The 18,217-nt window shown below is 49.0% G+C and overlaps 3 protein-coding genes across 3 annotated transcripts; 2 read left to right on the forward strand and 1 right to left on the reverse strand.

The window, feature by feature from the left end:
• Positions 1–2,244: 2,244 nt before the first annotated feature.
• On the forward strand, positions 2,245–12,034 carry GGI43DRAFT_399484 (uncharacterized protein). Its single transcript, XM_083205343.1, has one exon. It carries the CDS (start codon positions 2,346–2,348, stop codon positions 11,646–11,648), a length of 9,303 nt encoding a protein of 3,100 aa, XP_083062570.1. The 5' UTR covers positions 2,245–2,345; the 3' UTR covers positions 11,649–12,034.
• A 2,486-nt stretch (positions 12,035–14,520) lies between these two features.
• Positions 14,521–15,423, reverse strand: GGI43DRAFT_399485 (thioredoxin-like protein). Its single transcript, XM_083205344.1, has 3 exons — positions 15,089–15,423; positions 14,911–15,015; positions 14,521–14,842 (listed from the first exon to the last, which is right to left on the reverse strand). The coding sequence occupies exons 1-3, from the start codon at positions 15,199–15,201 to the stop codon at positions 14,644–14,646; spliced, it is 417 nt and encodes a 138-aa protein (XP_083062571.1). The 5' UTR covers positions 15,202–15,423; the 3' UTR covers positions 14,521–14,643.
• Positions 15,424–17,904, forward strand: GGI43DRAFT_399486 (HET domain-containing protein). The gene has a single exon (XM_083205345.1). It carries the CDS (start codon positions 15,779–15,781, stop codon positions 17,810–17,812), a length of 2,034 nt encoding a protein of 677 aa, XP_083062572.1. The 5' UTR covers positions 15,424–15,778; the 3' UTR covers positions 17,813–17,904.
• Positions 17,905–18,217: the final 313 nt, after the last annotated feature.

An 18,217-nucleotide genomic window follows, 5' to 3' on the forward strand; every position in this document is an offset into this window, starting at 1 on the left:
CCGTTCACGGTGAAAATAGGGTCTTATTTCGGTTCCCGTCCGACTATGAGGGCCGGCCGAGTTATTCCTTTAGCAGCCAGCCGCTTCAACACGATCTCCAATTAAAGATAAAACAGCAGCTGAAAAATATACTACAGGCTAATCTACCTTCTTATATGGTTCCGCAGGAGATTATGATCTTGAACAAAATGCCACTTAATGTAAGTGGCAAGGTTGATCGACGAACCCTAACCAAGATGGCGCAAAATCAGATAGCCCAACAAGGCCCAAAGCGACAGCCCACTTCAGAGATCGAGCAGAGCTTGCAAAGCATCTGGTCCCAGGTGCTTGAGATCAAGGCAGAGAGGATCGGGCTAGACGATAGTTTCTTCCAGCTCGGAGGAAATTCTATCACTGCAATGAAAGTCGTCGCGGAGGCTCGCAAAGTGAGCATTAAGTTATCCGTGGCAGACATTTTCCGCCATCCCGTACTGCATGATCTCGCGAGCTGCACCGGTAATACAGTTGGGAAAACAGACACTTTAGAGGAAATTGAGCCATTTGCACTTCTACGCGATAAGGTGGATATTAGTTCTTTTCTTCAAAATGTATCAAGCTACTATCAATTAGACCCAGCTAGAGTACGCGATGCATACCCATGTACGCCCCTTCAAGAAGGCCTTATATCACTGTCATCGAAGCGACCGGGAGACTACATTGCACAAAATGTTCTTGAACTGTCTCCTGATATTACAATCGATGATTTCTGCAAAGCGTGGGAGCAAGCAGCTCGCACTATGCCCATCTTACGCACGAGATTTATCCAACACAGCGATGTAGGCCTTGTTCAATTAGTACTAGACGAAGATATCCATTGGGCCGTTGCCGCGAATCTGGACAAGTACCTTGAAACCGACAGGATACAACCAATGGATCTTGGGGGTCCTCTCGTACGTTTTGCACTTATTAAAAACGACTCTGGAGAGACCAAATGGTTTGTATGGACAATACATCACGCTCTTTACGATGGTTGGTCCATGGATCTTATTTTAGATACAGTACACAAGGCATGGCAGGGCAAATTGACCCAACCAGGCGCTCAGTTCCAATTGTTTCTCAAGTATATTAACAGCCAAGATAACGCAACCATAGCTAGTTTCTGGGAAAAGTATCTGGCCAATTATGACCAGATACAGTTCCCAGCCCAACCGCCATCTCTTAGGGTTCGGCCGCCGCCGATGGGCAATGTGATACGGTGTGAGATCACGCAACCCGATCGACGCTTCAAGAATATCACGACGTCGACCCTAATCCGTGCCGCATGGGCTATGGTGATTGGTCGCATGGCCAGCTCAGAGGATGTTGTTTTTGGTGCGACTGTCTCTGGCAGACATGCGCCAGTGGAAGGAGTTGAGGCGATAGCGGCCCCAACATTCGCAACAGTTCCGGTGCGAGTTCAATTAACCCCTGGCCAGAAGGTTGCAAACTTTCTAGAAACGGTACAACAGCAAGCCATCAGCATGATTCCTTTCGAGCAGGCGGGTCTGCCTCTAATTGCTAGTCTATCGCCTAACAGCGAAAAGGCGTGCATGTTCCAGACGCTACTCGTTGTCCAACCTCAGGAGACAGATGATACGCGCAGCGCTGAGAGGGTACTTGGGAAGTGGCATAACGATAACCAACAACAGTGGTTTAGCACATATGCGCTTATGCTTGAGATACAGCCTAGCAAAAAGACCTTTAAAGTCCGGGCTACTTTTGATGCAAGTGTCCTCGAGCAATGGGTTGTATACAAGCTGCTTGACAGACTGGAGTTTGTAATACAAGCATTGGATGCTGCTGGCGACACTGAAACGCTCTTAACAGATATAGAAATTGTCACCCAGCAAGACCTGGAACAGATATGGACATGGAATGATACTGTTCCAATGCCGGTTGAACGATGCGTCCATGAGGTGGTGCAGGAGCGCATGCTGGCTCAGCCTCTGGCTCCTGCGATCTGTGCCTGGGATGGTGAGCTTACATACGGCGAATTAGATACGCTGTCTTCGGCACTGGCAAGAAAACTAATTAGCCATGGTGTCGGGCCGGATATCTTAATTCCTCTGTGCTTTGAGAAATCCGTGTGGACATCAGTTGCAATATTCGGTGTTCTTAAAGCAGGCAGTGCTTTTGTCCTGCTTGACTCAACTCTCCCAGTGCAACGACTTGAAACAATCACCCAGCAACTAGACTCAAAGTTAATTATATCATCCACTTCCAATATGCATTTGAGCTCACGTTTATCCAAAGTGGTTATTGAAGTCGGCCCAACATCAATAACCACTTCCTCTGAACCATGCAGCAATTCAACTCCATTGGTTCAAATGTCTCCCGCGGCTGCAATGTATGCGATCTTTACATCAGGCAGTACAGGAAACCCTAAGGGAGTTATAATATCCCACACAAGTTATAGCTCCAGCCTTGAATACCAGCCGCAGCTTCTTGGCTTTACAGCAGAGTCTCGGGTATTCGATTTTGCGTCATATACATTTGACATTTCGATCCAAAATCTCTTCGCTACATTATCTATGGGAGGATGTCTATGTGTTCCATCTGAGGATGATCGTCAAAATAACATCACCAAGGCCATGGCAGAAATGCGAGTTACCCTTGCGAATCTAACACCTTCAGTCGCACGTCTTATCAACCCAGCTGAAGTTCCACAACTTCAAACCCTAATCCTAGCGGGCGAGGCTGTTGTTATTGATGACATAACACAGTGGTGGAGTAAGGTTCATATCATCAACGGCTATGGACCCGGGGAATGCTGCAACCTCAGTGTTATCAACTTAAAACAATCAGCTCCTGAAGAGGTCACTAGTATTGGAAAGGCTATAGGGTTAGTAGCTTGGATTGTAAGCCCTGAGGACCATAACAAGTTACTCCCTCCGGGATGCGTCGGCGAGCTACTACTTGAAGGTCCTCTTATCGCCCGCGGTTATCTTAACGATCCGGACAAGACTGCAACGGCGTTTATCAAGGATCCCGCCTGGTTACTTGAAGGGGCACTAGGTCATCCAGGGCGATCTGGGCGATTATATAAGACGGGAGACCTGGTGCGATATAACAAAGATGGAAGCTTGGCTTTTATCGGCCGAAAAGATATACAAGTTAAGATCAATGGCCAAAGAGTGGAGCTTGGAGACGTCGAACACTGGGTCCAGGTGTGTATGCCAGAGGCAACCCGCGTTATAGTCGAGGTTATCTCACCTTCAGGTGAGGGTTCGGCTCCAACTCTAACCGCATTTCTTCAAATCGATAGCAGGTTTGGAGAGGCGAATATACTGAATAATGATGGCGACGATGACATCAGTTTCTCAAACGCAAATAGGCCGGAGGCTACTGCGGCAACGATATATTCTATCCCCGTGGAAACAGAAAATAAGCTAGCTCAATATTTGCCGCGATATATGGTACCATCGGCGTTTCTCTCCATGCAGGAGCTACCAGTGACAGCAACTGGAAAGATAAACCGGAAGCAGCTTCGTGAAATAGGTTCCCTGTTCTCTGCCGAGCAGCTGGCCGAAACGTGGACCGCGAAACAGGGGCTAAAGCGGCAACCTACTTCGCGGATGGAACGTCAGCTACAGAGAATATGGAGCCTCGTTCTTGGAATCAAGGAAACGAAGATTGGGCTAGATGATAATTTCTTTCAGCTTGGAGGTAACTCCATAGTCGCAATGAAGACTGTGGGAGAAGCACGCAAAATAGGCATTCAATTATCTGTAGCGGATGTTTTCCGCCGTCCATTGCTGCATGATCTTGCGAACCACAGTGTTAATCTGCACAATAACGACTTGGGAGTAATCCAGCCGTTTGACCTTGTCAGAGAGAAAATCGATGTCGACTGCTTCCTTCAAGACACTTCAGCCCATTATCAACTGGGCTCAGCCAAGATAATTGATGCGTACCCATGTACGCCACTTCAAGAGGGTCTAGTATCATTGACGTCCAAACAATCCGGGGATTATATCGTACAAAGCGTTTTTGATATATTTCCTGATGTCAAACCCACTGACCTTCAGATGGCATGGGAAAGAGTCTTTCGCGCGACTCCCATCTTGCGCACTAGGTTTATTCCGCACAGCGAGTTAGGCCTTGTGCAGGTAGTTTTGGACGAGCGTATCCCCTGGATCGATGCTACTGACCTCGATGAGTATCTCAAGGCTGACAGCCAACGGCCGATGGAACTTGGCGCGCCGTTTACACGCTTTGCGCTTGTGAAAGATTCTTCTGGAACCATCAAGTCGTTTGTATGGACTATACATCACGCTCTTTACGATGGGTGGTCGATGCCCTTGATCCAAGAGTTGGTAAATCGAGCATATAAGGGCGAGTCAATCGAGCCGGATGCTCAATTCCAATCATTCATACGATATGTCCAAGACCAAGACCATCAGACTGTCTCAGACTATTGGCAAAAGTACCTCGTGGATTATAAATGTCCGCCATTTCCCAACCCACCATCGTCCTTAGGTCAGCCTATCACAGATGGGATTATCGAATATTCTCTCCCATACCCCCAGAACAGGCGCTTATGCGTCACTCCATCCATGCTAATCCGCGCTGCATGGGCCTTGGTCGCCGGGCGCACGATTGCCTCGGACGATATTACTTTTGGCGTCACGGTGTCCGGTCGAAGTGCCCCTGTTATTGACCTTGATAAGATGATTGGACCAACTATTGCCACAGTTCCAGTTCGAGTGCAGCTAGACAAGGGCCAGACAATATTGGAGTATTTACACCATCTACAGCGGCAATCAACAGAGATGATTCCTTTTGAGCAGACTGGTTTGCGACGAATCGCCAAAATTTCCACAGATACTCAAACAGCATGCATGTTCCAGACTCTTCTCATTGTTCAGCCGCAAGATAACGGCGAGGATCGGTCACTTCTCGGAAAGTACCAGGATAATGGCCAGCGACATTGGTTCAGCTCGTACTCTTTGACGCTTGAATTTTGGCTTGGCACAGATGAAATCAAAACTTCAGCTATCTTTGACTCAAGGGTAATCGAGCCGTGGATGGTCCAAAATCTATTACAAAGACTTGACTTTGTTCTACGGCAGCTGGACAGCATTGATATCGAGCAAAGAACGCTAGCTGACATTCAGATTACTACGCAAGAGGATCTTGGTACGATCTGGAACTGGAACGCCATCGTTCCGCCGCCGGCCGAGCAAAGCGTTTATCAAATTATCGCAGAGCAAGTACAAGCTCGACCTGAAGCTCCAGCTATTTGTTCCTGGGATGGCGAGCTTACCTACGGAAAGCTAGATGAGCTCTCTACTCTACTAGCAGGCAGGCTTCTTGACGCTGGGATTGGGCCAAATATTCTAGTCCCGTTATGCTTTGAGAAATCCATGTGGACAACGGTTGCAATACTTGCCGTGATCAAGACGGGCGGCGGCTTTGTCTTGCTGGACCCATCTCTACCAGAGCAACGTCTGAAAGCCATTGCCCAGCAGGTTGAAGGTAGCCTGATTCTATGCTCCCGCTCTACTCAACAATTAGGTTCTCGACTAGGAAAAGAAATGATTATTGACCAGAGCATGTTTGAGGCTCCAAAAGCTGAAGGTGGTCGACATATCGACAAGAACATCTGCCCATCCTCGATTCTCTATATAGTCTTTACATCAGGCAGCACAGGCACGCCAAAGGGAGCTATGATTACCTACCAAAATGCGGCTTCCGCACTCCGCTATCATGTGGAACGCCTAGGTTTAACACCAGAATCGAGAACATTCGATCTCGCTTCGTACAGCGTCGACGTATCCATTAGCAATGTTTTAACCATCTTAGCGGCTGGTGGTTGCCTCTGTGTACCGAGCGATGAAGACCGGAGCAATAATATCGAGCAAAGCATAATATCTCTACGAGCAAATACCATTGACATAACCCCATCAGTTGCCCAGCTATTGACTCCAGCCAATCTAACCGGGGTCCAACTTGTAATCTTTGGCGGCGAAGCTTTGCGTCTCTCAGAGATAAAGCGCTGGTGGGGTAAAGCGCGGGTGATACACGAGTATGGATCAAGCGAGTGCACTCAAAACAGCACAATTAATCACAATGCATCCACTCCAGAGGAGGTTTTGCAGATCGGAAGTGGCGCAGGACTTTTAACGTGGATCGTTGATCCAGAGAACCATAATGAGCTACTCCCGCCGGGGTGTATTGGTGAGCTGCTACTTGAAGGCCCTCTCGTTGGCCGTGGTTATCTTCACGACGAGGAAAAGACTGCGGCAGTATTTATCAATGACCCGGACTGGCTACTTCAAGGCATGCCGGGTCGGGCAGCAGGTCGACATGGCCTTTTATATAAGACGGGCGATTTGGTGCAGTATAATGAAAATGGAAGCTTGACGATTATTGGTCGAAAAGATAGCCAAGTGAAGATCCGCGGCCAAAGAGTAGAGCTTGGAGAAGTCGAGTATTGGGTCCAAAATTGTATACCAGATGTCACTCGAGTCGCAGCAGAAATTATCATCCCACGAGAGGATGATTCAAGCCAGATGCTCGTGGCCTTCCTTGAGATGAACGGCGAGATTATAGAGGCAAATGAGACAGAGGCTGCCGCAGCCAAGGTGTTAACAATCCCCAAGAGCGTGGAAGACAGGCTGGCTCAGTGTTTGCCGCGACATATGGTGCCAACAACGTTCTTCACCATGAAAGAGCTACCAGTAAGAGCAACCGGAAAACTGGACCGGAGATTCTTACGCGAAATTGCATCCTCATTTTCTGCTGAGCAGCTCGCCGAGATGCGGACGGCAGGTCAGGGACCGAAACGGCGGCTCAATTCACAGGCGGAATGCCAGCTACAGAGGATATGGAGTCAAGTGCTCCATATCGCGCAGTCTACAATCGGACTCGACGACAGCTTCTTCCATGTTGGAGGCGACTCTATTACCGCAATGAAGGTAGTTGCTGAGGCCCGGAAAGCCGGTGTCAAGCTGGCCGTCTCGGATGTCTTCCAATATCCACTGTTGGAGGATCTCGCAAGCCGGTGCATCTATACAGCAAATAATAGCAGCCAGAAAGTGGAGGAACTTGCACGGTTTGCCCTCGTGACGAAAAATGTCAATCTTTATTCTTTCCTTCAGAATATTTCCAGTCTCTACAAGTTAGATCCGACCATGATAAGCGACGCATATCCATGCACGCCGCTTCAAGAAGGGTTAATATCTTTAACCTCTAAGCGACCGGGAGATTACATTACACAGATTGTTCTCGAGTTTTTACCCTCTGTTAACGCCAGCGATCTACGCTTGGCTTGGGAGCAGGTTTCACGTGCCATGCCCATCTTACGCACGAGGTTCGTCCAGCATAGCGAGATGGGGCTCATGCAGGTGGTGTTAGACGAACCTATCTGTTGGATCAGTGCTACCAATCTAGACGCATACCTTGAGGCCGATATCACCCAGCCGATGGACCTTGGAGATCCGCTTACACGTTACGCACTCGTTCAAGATGACACAGGAACGCAGAAGTGGCTCGTATGGACAATTCATCACTCGCTCTATGACGGATGGTCAATGAATTTACTTATAGATGCGGCACATCGAGCCTTTATGGGTCAACAGGTGAATGAAGGGCCCCAGTTCCAATCCTTTATTCAGTATATCAGAAATCAAGGCACCGAGAGCGTCGAAAACTATTGGAGGAACTCTCTTGCCAACTATGATCATCTCCCATTTCCTATCTTGCCTCCATCCGTCGATCAACCAGTATTGGATAAAGAAACTCGGTACGAAATCACACAGCACCGACGATTTAAAGACATCACAACTCCGAACCTCGTCCGTGCCGCCTGGGCCCTAGTCTCTGGCCACATGGGTGGCTCAGAAGATGTTGTGTTTGGCGCCACCGTATCTGGAAGAAACGCGCCCGTGGTTGGGATCGAGGCGATCGCGGCACCCACGTTTGCAACAGTGCCGGTTCGTGTCAAGCTATCCAGCACGCAGCGAGCCACGGACTATCTAGAGATGGTGCAGCAACAAGCAGTAGATATGATCCCGTTTGAGCAGATAGGATTACACCAGATCTCGAATATATCTCTCGATAGCCAAAAAGCAAGTGCGTTTCAAACGCTGCTCGTTATTCAACCGAAAGAGCGCAGCATTATGGATGATAGTAGCTATAGCTCACTTGGCACATGGCGGAATAATAGTCAGCAAGCACTCAACACATATGCCTTGATACTTGAGATACACCTTGGCGAGGAACATGTTACCATTGAGGCTCGTTTCGATACTAGAGTCCTCGAACCGTCGGTTGTGGATAGGTTGCTAAAGCAGCTTGAATTTGTAATGCATCAGCTCGATGATGTACGCGGTACGCAGAAATTACTAAAGGACATCACCATGGTTGCGCCGAGTGACTTGGAACAGATATGGGGATGGAATGGTACGGTTCCGATATCTATCGAGAAATGTGCCCACGAGATGATCGCTGAGCAGACTCGGACGCGGCCCACTGCTCCCGCCGTATGCGCTTGGGATGGCGAGCTAACCTATCAAGAGTTGGATCAATTGTCATCACGATTGGTAGGTCGGCTCATTCACCTAGGTGTGAAGCCAGACACCCTGGTGCCGTTATGTTTTGAGAAATCCATGTGGACGATTGTCGCTGTCTTGGGAGTGCTAAAGGCAGGTGGAGGATTTGTCTTACTAGAGTCCTCCTTGCCAGAGCATCGCCTTCAAACCATTATCCAACAGATTAATCCTCCTTTTATCTTGTCTTCTACCTCTAAGCTATCTCTAAGTTCACGACTATTAGAAAAGGTCGTTGAACTCGGACCAGGGTCAATTGAAGTCTTTGAATCTTCCCAAGTCCAAGTCCAAGTCTCGCCAGCGGCAATCATGTTTGCCATCTTCACATCGGGTAGCACAGGGACGCCTAAAGGAGTCGTTCAGGAACACAGGACCTATTGTTCCGCCCTAGAATACCAGTCAGAGCTTTTTGGCTTCAGGAGCCATTCAAGAGTATACGATTTCGCATCATATGCGTTCGATATCTCTCTTCATAACATCTTCTCTACGCTCGTCATGGGAGGATGTTTATGTATACCGTCAGAAAGAGATCGCATAGATAACCTTAGCATGTCAATGGCGGCTATGGGAGCCACGCTCGTTAACCTAACATCATCGGTCGCACGTCTTATCAACCCGACCGATGTCCCGCAGCTTCAAACCCTAGTCCTGGCCGGAGAGGCCGTCTCTATCAACGATGTGACGCGATGGTGGGGCAAGGTTCAGATTGTTAATGCTTATGGGCCTGCCGAGTGTAATGTTAGCACGCTCAACTCGAAACAATCCGCTCCAGAAGAGGCTATTCACATAGGCAAAGGACTCGGATTGGTGACTTGGATTGTCGATCCCGAGGACCATGATTCTCTGATGCCGCCGGGATGCGTCGGGGAGCTTCTGCTGGAAGGCCCCCTTGTTGGCCGTGGTTATCTCAACGAACCGGAAAAGACGGCCGCATCCTTCATCCACGATCCGGTATGGCTACTACAAGGCTCGCCGAGCCGACCAGGTCGACACGGTCGGGTATACAAGACTGGCGACTTGGTGCGGTATGACGAAGATGGAAACTTGATTTTTGTCAGTCGCAAGGATACCCAAGTCAAGATCCGCGGCCAGCGTGTGGAGCTGGGCGAAGTCGAGAGCGCTGTGCTGAAGTTTATACCCGAGGCCAGGCAGGCAGTGGTCGAGATAATCCTGCCACAAGGCGAGAACTCAGGTCCTGCGTTGGCGGCTTTTGTCCGCGTAGACCGCGTCCCAGAGGCAGCCAAGCCTACGCTCAACTCTCCCGATATTCACATACTCCCTGACGCAATGGAGGTCAAGCGGCAACTGGCCTTGTATCTACCGAAATATATGATCCCAGAAACATTCCTGCTCTGTCCACAGCTACCCATGACAGCTACCGGAAAGATTAATCGGAGAGGTATACGCGAGTTGGGCGGCTCCTTATCATGGGCCGCCGTAGAGCAATCTTCCGATGCACTGGGCAGTCTTGTCGCAGCCAGTGGCGGTCCTATACCAAGCACCGAGCAACCGGCTTATGAATTGGCCCAGAAAATCTTCAAAATGATCCCATCTTGGCATCAATGTGGCCTAGCGTCCAAAAAGTACGAAACGACTTTCGACGATGTGCTTCTGCTCTACTCTGGTCTCGACTCAGTGAACATGATGACGCTTATATACTTTATATCACAGCAGTTCCAGGTAAAAGTTGGTATGCAGCTCCTGCTGGACCCAACAACAAGCATTCGGTCCCTGGCTCGATTCATATCAGATCTCCGGCTTGGTTCATCTGGGCAGACTCCTCTCGCTCAGCCGTCCGCCTCACTCAATCTCATCGCAGAGATTGATAGACACGACGCCAGCATTGTTACCGCTCAGAGAGAGGGTCTAAGCCTCGCCCATGCTAATCCTAAGCCTACTTCTAGAGACAATAAGCCATTGGCTGTCCTCCTCACCGGCGCGAGCGGCTTCATCGGCACACAAATCCTTCGTCAGCTCCTCGAGCATCATCACGTCGGCTCCGTCATCGCCATTGTACGCGGCCAAAACACAAGTGCGGCAAGAAGCCGAACGATTGACTCTGCAAAGCGAGCTCTTTGGTGGACTGACGCTCATGAGGAAAAGCTGGTGGTTTGGTCAGGCGACCTGTCGTTGCCGAATCTAGGTCTCGACCCTACGCATTGGGGCATTCTTGCCGATGGCAAGACGGTCGATATCTTCATTCATAATGCCGCCGTCGTGCATTGGGGGAGGAGCTACGCGGCTCTAATGGATGCCAACGTGAAGTCGACGGTGCAGCTACTCCATTTAGCTGTAGGGTCTCCCAACGCAAGATTTGTTTACGTCACTGGAGGCCGAATGAGCGTTATGGAGGATGAACGGGAGGAAGATGTGGCAAGAGAGCTCGTGACTGCTGGCGCTGCCGATGCCGACGGTTATGGCCAAACCAAGTTTGTCGCCGAGTCAGTGGTGAGGCGCGCTGCCCTTCGCTGCCCATCGGGACAAAGCCGTCTTGCTGTTGCGGCTCCGGGCCTTGTCATTGGTACGCCTGCAGAGGGTGTCCCAAACGCCGACGATTACATCTGGCGACTGGTGGCAGCCTGCATTAGGACGCGCTCGTACAATGCCGACGATTCTGACGAGTGGCTTCCGATGTCAGATGTGGCGGCCATGGCGACGATGATTATTGACACAGCACTGGATCCGACCGCAGCACTCATAACAAAGTCTCGAGATGGCATGACCTGGGGCGAGTTTTGGGCAATCATCCAAGAGATGGGCTATCAGCTTCAGGGCTATTGCGCTGCAGAGTGGCTGGCCGCGGTTCGTGAGGATATTGAAATTAGCAGGGAGAAGCATCCGCTATGGCCAGTTGCGTACATGCTAGATACCGAGGGCGAGACTTCCAAGGGGACACCGGATAGCTCGCTCGAGATGGGCAATACGCCTGAAAGACTCAAGTTGGCTGTAAGGAAAAACGTCGAATTCCTGGGGAGAGTTGGATTTATACCCCATTCTCCAGCCACACCCGAAGATGTAAAACGGGCAACGGGCATGCAGGCATTTTCACGATCATTGGCTGGGTCGAGAGCAGTTTGATAGCCTCGATACACACAGCCATGAATGTTTCATAACGCCGAGGTCGTTCGCGTCCCGTTCAGTGTGGTGGCATATCAGCTATAAAGAAGTATGTAATTTTTAAAGGCAACTAATTGGGATGCATGATAGTTTAAATACGGACGCATGATCTTACGGACGGATGACTTTATAACCCTTTTTTTATAAAAAATTTTTTTTTGTTAGCTTAGATAGATTAACGAGGCGCGTTCTTTAATTATAGATTGAAATCGCGCTTTTGCTTTTCCAATTCATACATTAAAAACGCGCCCTTGCTTGTATAAATTATAAATTAAAGCGGCCCGTAATTACTCTTTTCTTACATTAGCGTTTCTGCATTATATATAACATTCATTTCCTAGCCTCAAGTTCTTGACAGGCTAAACAACAACGAATACCAAGTCCTAGTGATCAATTACGATGTGTAAAAAATACAGCTACAGTGCTTAACTTTCTGCCGTAAACTACTCCAAAGGTCACTATAACAGATTATAAGGCTAAGTCATTAATTTACATTATGGTAAGCTGCGAAGGAATTCGCAGAATAGCTATAGGGTAGGTTGCGGGCAGAACTCCAGGGTAGCTCCAGGGTAGCCCGTTTTTACTCCTTTTTTCTCCAAGCCGATTCACAAAATCTAGCTACTTGGTTATTTTTTGTATGGCCGTGAGTCGATTTGGCCGTTTTTGCATACAAATTAATTTTGCGGAAAATAGGAATTGGACCACGAGCCCAAAAGCGGCAGCCTAGCCCGCCCTGCTGCCCGGAGAACCAGTAAGGAAGAGCAGATGCGAGGCAGCCGGCCCGGGCTAGAAAGGCCTAGGGCAAGTTGCCTAGCGGGCTTTACCTTACCTTCTGTACCTTATCTTACCGGCAGTGGTTATTGCGTCCTTCTGAACAGGCTTGTAGGCTCCGGCCTCGCTAGCGGTCGGTACGTAACCTCTGCCAAACCCTTCTGAAAGTTGTGTCCCAGGGTACTAACCGTACGGAGGTTACTTGGAAATTCGTTTCCGGATGGGCCTTACGCCTCTGACTTGGTCGGATAGTGTAGGGTAGCAGGGGAAACCTGCCTGTAGCGGACGCCGCAATGGTTGATGCTTCAGGGCCCGGGGTCCCTCGGGCCCCTAAGTGAGTTGAACGTTTTGGCTTACCGGCTGCTGTAAGCTCTGCTGCAGCAGTCAGCTCGAGGGCTTCGGTCCCTGTATCTCTCTATCGGTTGTCGTGCCGGCTGCTGTGTGCCCAGACGTAGCGGCCTGCTCTGGGGCTTCGGGTCCCTGTGTTCCTTTGGGGGTTGGCTTGCTACCCTGACGTGGTAGCTAGCTCGGGAGGCTTGCCCTTCTGTAACTGGTATTATAGGGTTTCCAGTCCCTGTAATGGGTTCAATGTTGGTTTGCTGCTGGTTGGTCGTCAGGCTCCTCCGTCAGCTGGGTGATTCCGGCCCCGGGGGTTCCGGCGTTAGTGGGTCTGTGGGTTGGTTCCTCGGGGGTGGGCTCGGGGCCGGGCTAGCTGGGACCAGCCCTTCATACGGGAGTGCACCTTTGACGAGCAGCCGGTGCAGCGTGGGGCGGGGAAGCTGGAGTTCCCCAGGGCTGTTTAGCCGGGGGAGCTTGCAGCCGTGGTAGTTATCATTAAGCCTCTGATGCCTGTTGATATGTAACAGGTGTGTGAAGGCTGGCTTTGCAGAGGGAGCAGTTAGTTTAGAGCCAATGTTACTTTGCAAGGGCATTAGCTGCCTCGTTTCTCTCTATATTCTTTTGTCCGTGTACCCATACCGCAAAAGTTTAGCAGCTTTTCTGGGCGGCCTTCTTCGCTAGGTCCTTGAATGCTAGGAATTTCTCCTACGAATGGTCTGGGGTTATCTTTTAGCAGGCCTGACACCACTGCTTGGCTGTCTAAGAAGTAATGTGTGGCCGTGTGGGGGCTGGGGGGCTGTGTTTCAAGGAATCTCGCAGTGATTTTCGCCGCTGAGAGTGCGCTGGTTATTTCGGCGCTGAAGACCTTGGCTTTATTAAGCGATAAGACTATTAAGATCTGGGATACGACGGCGGGCATCCCGCTTCAAACAATTAAGGTTAACACCGCAATATATACTATATCCTTCGATGATACGGCCTTATACCTACATACCGAAATCAGCTCTTTTAATTTAGGAATAGAATATCGAAGTAAAAATCAGTCTACGATGATAGCTCAAATTCTATCTCGAGCTTCAGATCAGGCTTCAGATCAGGTTCAGGATCAAGATCAACGCCGACTCATTGCTAATGATTTCGAGAAGGCAAACCATGTTAGCTATAGCCTAAGCACAGATAATGTTGGATCACCTGGAATAGACATAATATATTGTGGCTTCCGCCCGATTACCGGCCTGTCAGGCGAGCTGTATGGCATCATTATACACCATCTTCTACGTCGCTACAGGTGCCGTTAACAGACTCAGCTCTAGCTCTAGGGGGTCGTTTAGGGAGAGTGGTGGTACTTAGGATGTCAGGCTCGGGGCCATATTCCGCGTTATAAATGTAACGATAACGCGTCTTTTTCTCTCTTTTTTTTGATAACTCTGCAAAGTGAAGATTCTGGGAGACTATTTATAGTATTTCTGCATATCATTTGTGTTTTATCTTGGTATAATACTCTTCAAGGTCTTGTTGATGAAATGATGAGGGAGAGAACACTTTAGAGTGATGAGAGCTCATATGGGATGACATATGTACTGTCCATGTATTAAACGTATCCGCTAAATGCGCGACATATGCCTATCCTGCAAAAGGACGTGTATTTATAAGGCTCTAAAAAAAGCTTGAAAAGCAAGATACCACATGTACTATGACACGAAGAGAGATGGGATCCACAAAATTTGGAATTCCGCTTATATTGATTCATCCAAGCGTATCCTTCTGTATACCAGTTCTAGCATAGTCATCATATTGTACACACATCTAAACTGCCTCCATTATCGTTTTAATGCATTCTTAATCTCTAGACATTGAGTTTCTTCAAATTCTGCAGCAGCATAGGCGGGTTCGCGCCAACCATCTCGTCAACCTTTTGTCCATTCTTGTAGAACAAAAACGTCGGCATGGCACGGATGCCCAGCTCCTGGCTCAGCTCTGGCAGCTCATCCACGTCAAACTTGACAAAGTGGACCTTGTCCTTGAACTCTGCTTGTTCAGAGGCTCTGTATTTTTACATCTTTCATTAGTGACTTGATAATTTTCATTTTCTATAATAGGTAGTTAAACGCACTGTTCCAGGATGGGAGCAATGGCCTTGCATGGTCCGCACCAGGTCGCGAAGCAGTCCACGATAACCTTGTCTTGCGCCTTGATGACTTGCTTATACTCCTCAGCACTTCATTTTTATTCTATTAGCATGTGTTTTGTTCGTATAGCTGGAGTGAATTCCCAAGGGAGGCGCAACTCACGTCTTGACGTAGTGAATGGCTTGAGCGGCGCGGCTGGCGTGGAAGAGACGCTGGGATGCGACGCCTTGGCGGGCGATTGAGAGGGCCGGGCGGAATGTGCGTGTTGACAGCATTTTTATAGAATTAACGTCACTTAATACCTGTATATAATGAGTGAGAGAGCGCTGAATATGGTGATTTATAAGATGAAGCTGTGTTTGAATTGTTAGCGGCGATCTAGATGAGTAAAATATTCTGGGTCGCTATATGAGGTAAGCCGGCATCGCTGTATCGATAAAATGCACCGAGGCCAGCCACGGCTTAATTGACCTCATGACTAAGGTCCTCATCCAACTTACTCACAACACCAGAGCTATTAACATATCAAAAAGAGCTATTCTGTAATATGCTTCCGTCATATTGTGAAATCTTCTGTAGCCATCGATTTATTTTCATGCTTATTGGCTGCACCCATGCCGGTAGTGGCGCAGTCAGCGTTCCTTCAGCCGCCGGCCTATTTTGGAGGCCTTGCAAGGCTGCAACACCGACAGGGGCCATGAAGCTATATATATCATTGGATCTGTTACAGATTATGCTTGCTGTTGACTTTGACTTTCTAGACATACCATGTGTCATCATTGGCGAAATCTGAATTTTGTTCCATATTGTATACTACCATCGAACCACTAATTTGAATCTGTGAAATACGCCATGACCGCAGTGAAAAAGCGCCGCTCACCGGCGACAGCCTCATCTCAGCCAAACCACATCAAAAAGGCCAAAAAGATCACTAAATTTCATCACTACCAGCCTCTAGAACACTTAAAGCAACAAATAAGACTGGTAGAACTGCTACCAGGAAAACCCGGCAGTCGCATAGCCATCAAACTACTCACCGTCTCGCTCAACGACAATCCCGAATATGAGGCCTTGAGCTACTGCTGGGGACCCCCTAAGCCCTCGTACGATATCTTCATCCACGTCAACAACAACAACAGCAACAACACTGAAAACAATGAGGATCAGCCAGATGAATCCATATACTCATTCACCGTCGGCCGCAATCTCAGAAAAGCCCTTGACGACCTCCGCCACCAAGACCGCTCCCGCCTCATCTGGAACGACGCCATCTGCATCAACCAAAAGGACATTGTCGAAAAGGGCTACCAGATCCAGCTCATGCACCAAATCTACACGCGCGCCAACGTCGTCTGCGCCTGGCTCGACCACAACGTCCAACCAAAAACCCCCGTCTTTGACGACCTGGAGAATCTCGGCAAGGGGGTAGAGCTGGATGACTTTCATGACCCGTCGTATTGGTATCCCGTGGCGGACATCTTTCGGAACGAGTACTGGCGCAGGTTGTGGATTCAGCAGGAGCTCATTCTTGCGGCCAAAGTGGATATATATTGTCACCGAGATGTCTTTTCTGGGGAACAGCTGTTGGAGTTCCAGCAAAAGGTCAATTTGGTCAAGTCGCAGCGCACGAGGCTGGGCGGGCCTGAGTTTGTGCTTTCGCGGTATATTGATGGGAATACCACTGCTGATGCTACACCGGAGATTTTTGGTGGAGGTGTCATCCAGGCGAGAATTAACCTGCGCGAAGGACGAGACGCCCAGGAAGCCTACACATTATCGCTATCATCATCTTCTTCGACACCATCGCCTTCATCAGACAGCCAATCTCCATCTAACCCCAACGGCTTCAAAATCACCAGAGGTCTGCTCGCCTGCTCCCTCCTTAATCTCTTTCTCCAATCTTGCAGTGTCAGGATGACCGATCCTCGTGATCGACTCTACGGTATTCTCGGTCTCGCGACAGACATAGCCCAAGGCCCTGGTCTCGAAATCAACTACGATGCCTCCCCTGTTTGGGTCTACGCCCAAGTCTTCCACCACTTCATCCACCGCTACAAAAGCCTAAGCTTCCTTTGCTTCAATAAAAGCAACTCCAGGGGCAGCTACATCTCCCGTGAAGGGTTTCCCAGCTGGATGCCTCACGCTGACGTCTGCTGGAGCTCCGTCAACGCGAGCAGAGCATGCGGCGACAAGCTCACAATTCCTCGCATTGTCTCTATCGACTTGGAAACTCTCTTTCTTCACGCACAAGGCATCAAAGTCGATGCCATAAAGCACATCGAACATATCAGCGGCGACGGCCGTGGCTGGGCCCCCATCACCGAATGGCTGGACCAAATGGAATCCTTCTGCCGCAAAACATGGCCCGATGCAGATGCCTCAACTCCTTTATATGAAAGAGACGACGTCACATCCTTAATGTTCCCCTGGCTCAGCCCCAAACGCTACAAAAACATGTGGAAGCTCAACAAGCCCGATCCTCAGCGCCGCGTCCACCTCATCCGCAGCCTCATCACCGCCGCTCAAAAGGCTCATCAGGTCATCTCGACGGGCGACATCATCCGCGGTGGATACACGCCCACGAATATCATCCCGGCAGACGTGCGCGAGGAGTGTCACCCGTTGCATGTAGAGAGCAATGCCGTGGTGCTATTTGGTACTGAGGGTGCGCGCGTGGGCAGCATGGCAAGAACGAGTGAGATTCGAATTGGTGATGAGATTTGGATCTTGTTTGGGTGTCGGATGCCACTTATGATGAGGCCGAAGAAGGAGGAGGGAAAGGCGTTGAGATATCAAGTTATTGGACCGGCGGTGGTTCCGGGAATTATGAAGGGAGAAGTGATTAAAGACGCTGGAGATGGTGGGACTACGATTACACTTGAATAGACGCAGTGAGACGTCTTGGGAATATATATATACATGTAGATGTACGTTTGGATATAACACTTAGACACAAAGCGGAAAGAGGAAAGTTCAGAATTAAGGCACAACAATATTATTTCACCGTGTTACTTTTCACCCTTCTTCTGTTGCCATATGATCAACAATGACATTAAACTATATACAAACTCTGTCAAACTCTGTCAAACTCTGTCAAACTCTGAAATCTCCAGATTCCAAAGATGCAGGGCAAAAGAATTTGATAAAAGAGCAAATAATATCAAACCCTGCGCCACAGAATGAAGCCTCTATAAGTTAAAACTCTCTTTTTTCTTTTCTTTTTGAAATCAGGTTTTCCCCTCCTTCACCAACGATTAAATCAAGAACAAAATCTCTTCTCTCACTCTAACT

This window comes from Trichoderma evansii, assembly GCF_050947405.1.
Source record: "Trichoderma evansii strain SZMC 28006 chromosome Unknown GGI43scaffold_5, whole genome shotgun sequence".
Lineage (NCBI taxonomy): Eukaryota > Fungi > Ascomycota > Sordariomycetes > Hypocreales > Hypocreaceae > Trichoderma > Trichoderma evansii.

Excerpts from the sequence above, each read along its gene's own strand:
- GGI43DRAFT_399484 (XM_083205343.1), top strand. The coding sequence starts at position 2,346 with ATGTCTCCCGCGGCTGCAATGTATGCGATCTTTACATCAGGCAGTACA.
- GGI43DRAFT_399485 (XM_083205344.1), bottom strand. The coding sequence starts at position 15,201 with ATGCTGTCAACACGCACATTCCGCCCGGCCCTCTCAATCGCCCGCCAA. Across the intron at positions 15,016-15,088 it reads GCCATTCACTACGTCAAGAC|TGCTGAGGAGTATAAGCAAG; the intron begins GTGAGTTGCGCC and ends ATAAAAATGAAG. Across the intron at positions 14,843-14,910 it reads ATTGCTCCCATCCTGGAACA|AGCCTCTGAACAAGCAGAGT; the intron begins GTGCGTTTAACT and ends GTAAAAATACAG.
- GGI43DRAFT_399486 (XM_083205345.1), top strand. The coding sequence starts at position 15,779 with ATGACCGCAGTGAAAAAGCGCCGCTCACCGGCGACAGCCTCATCTCAG.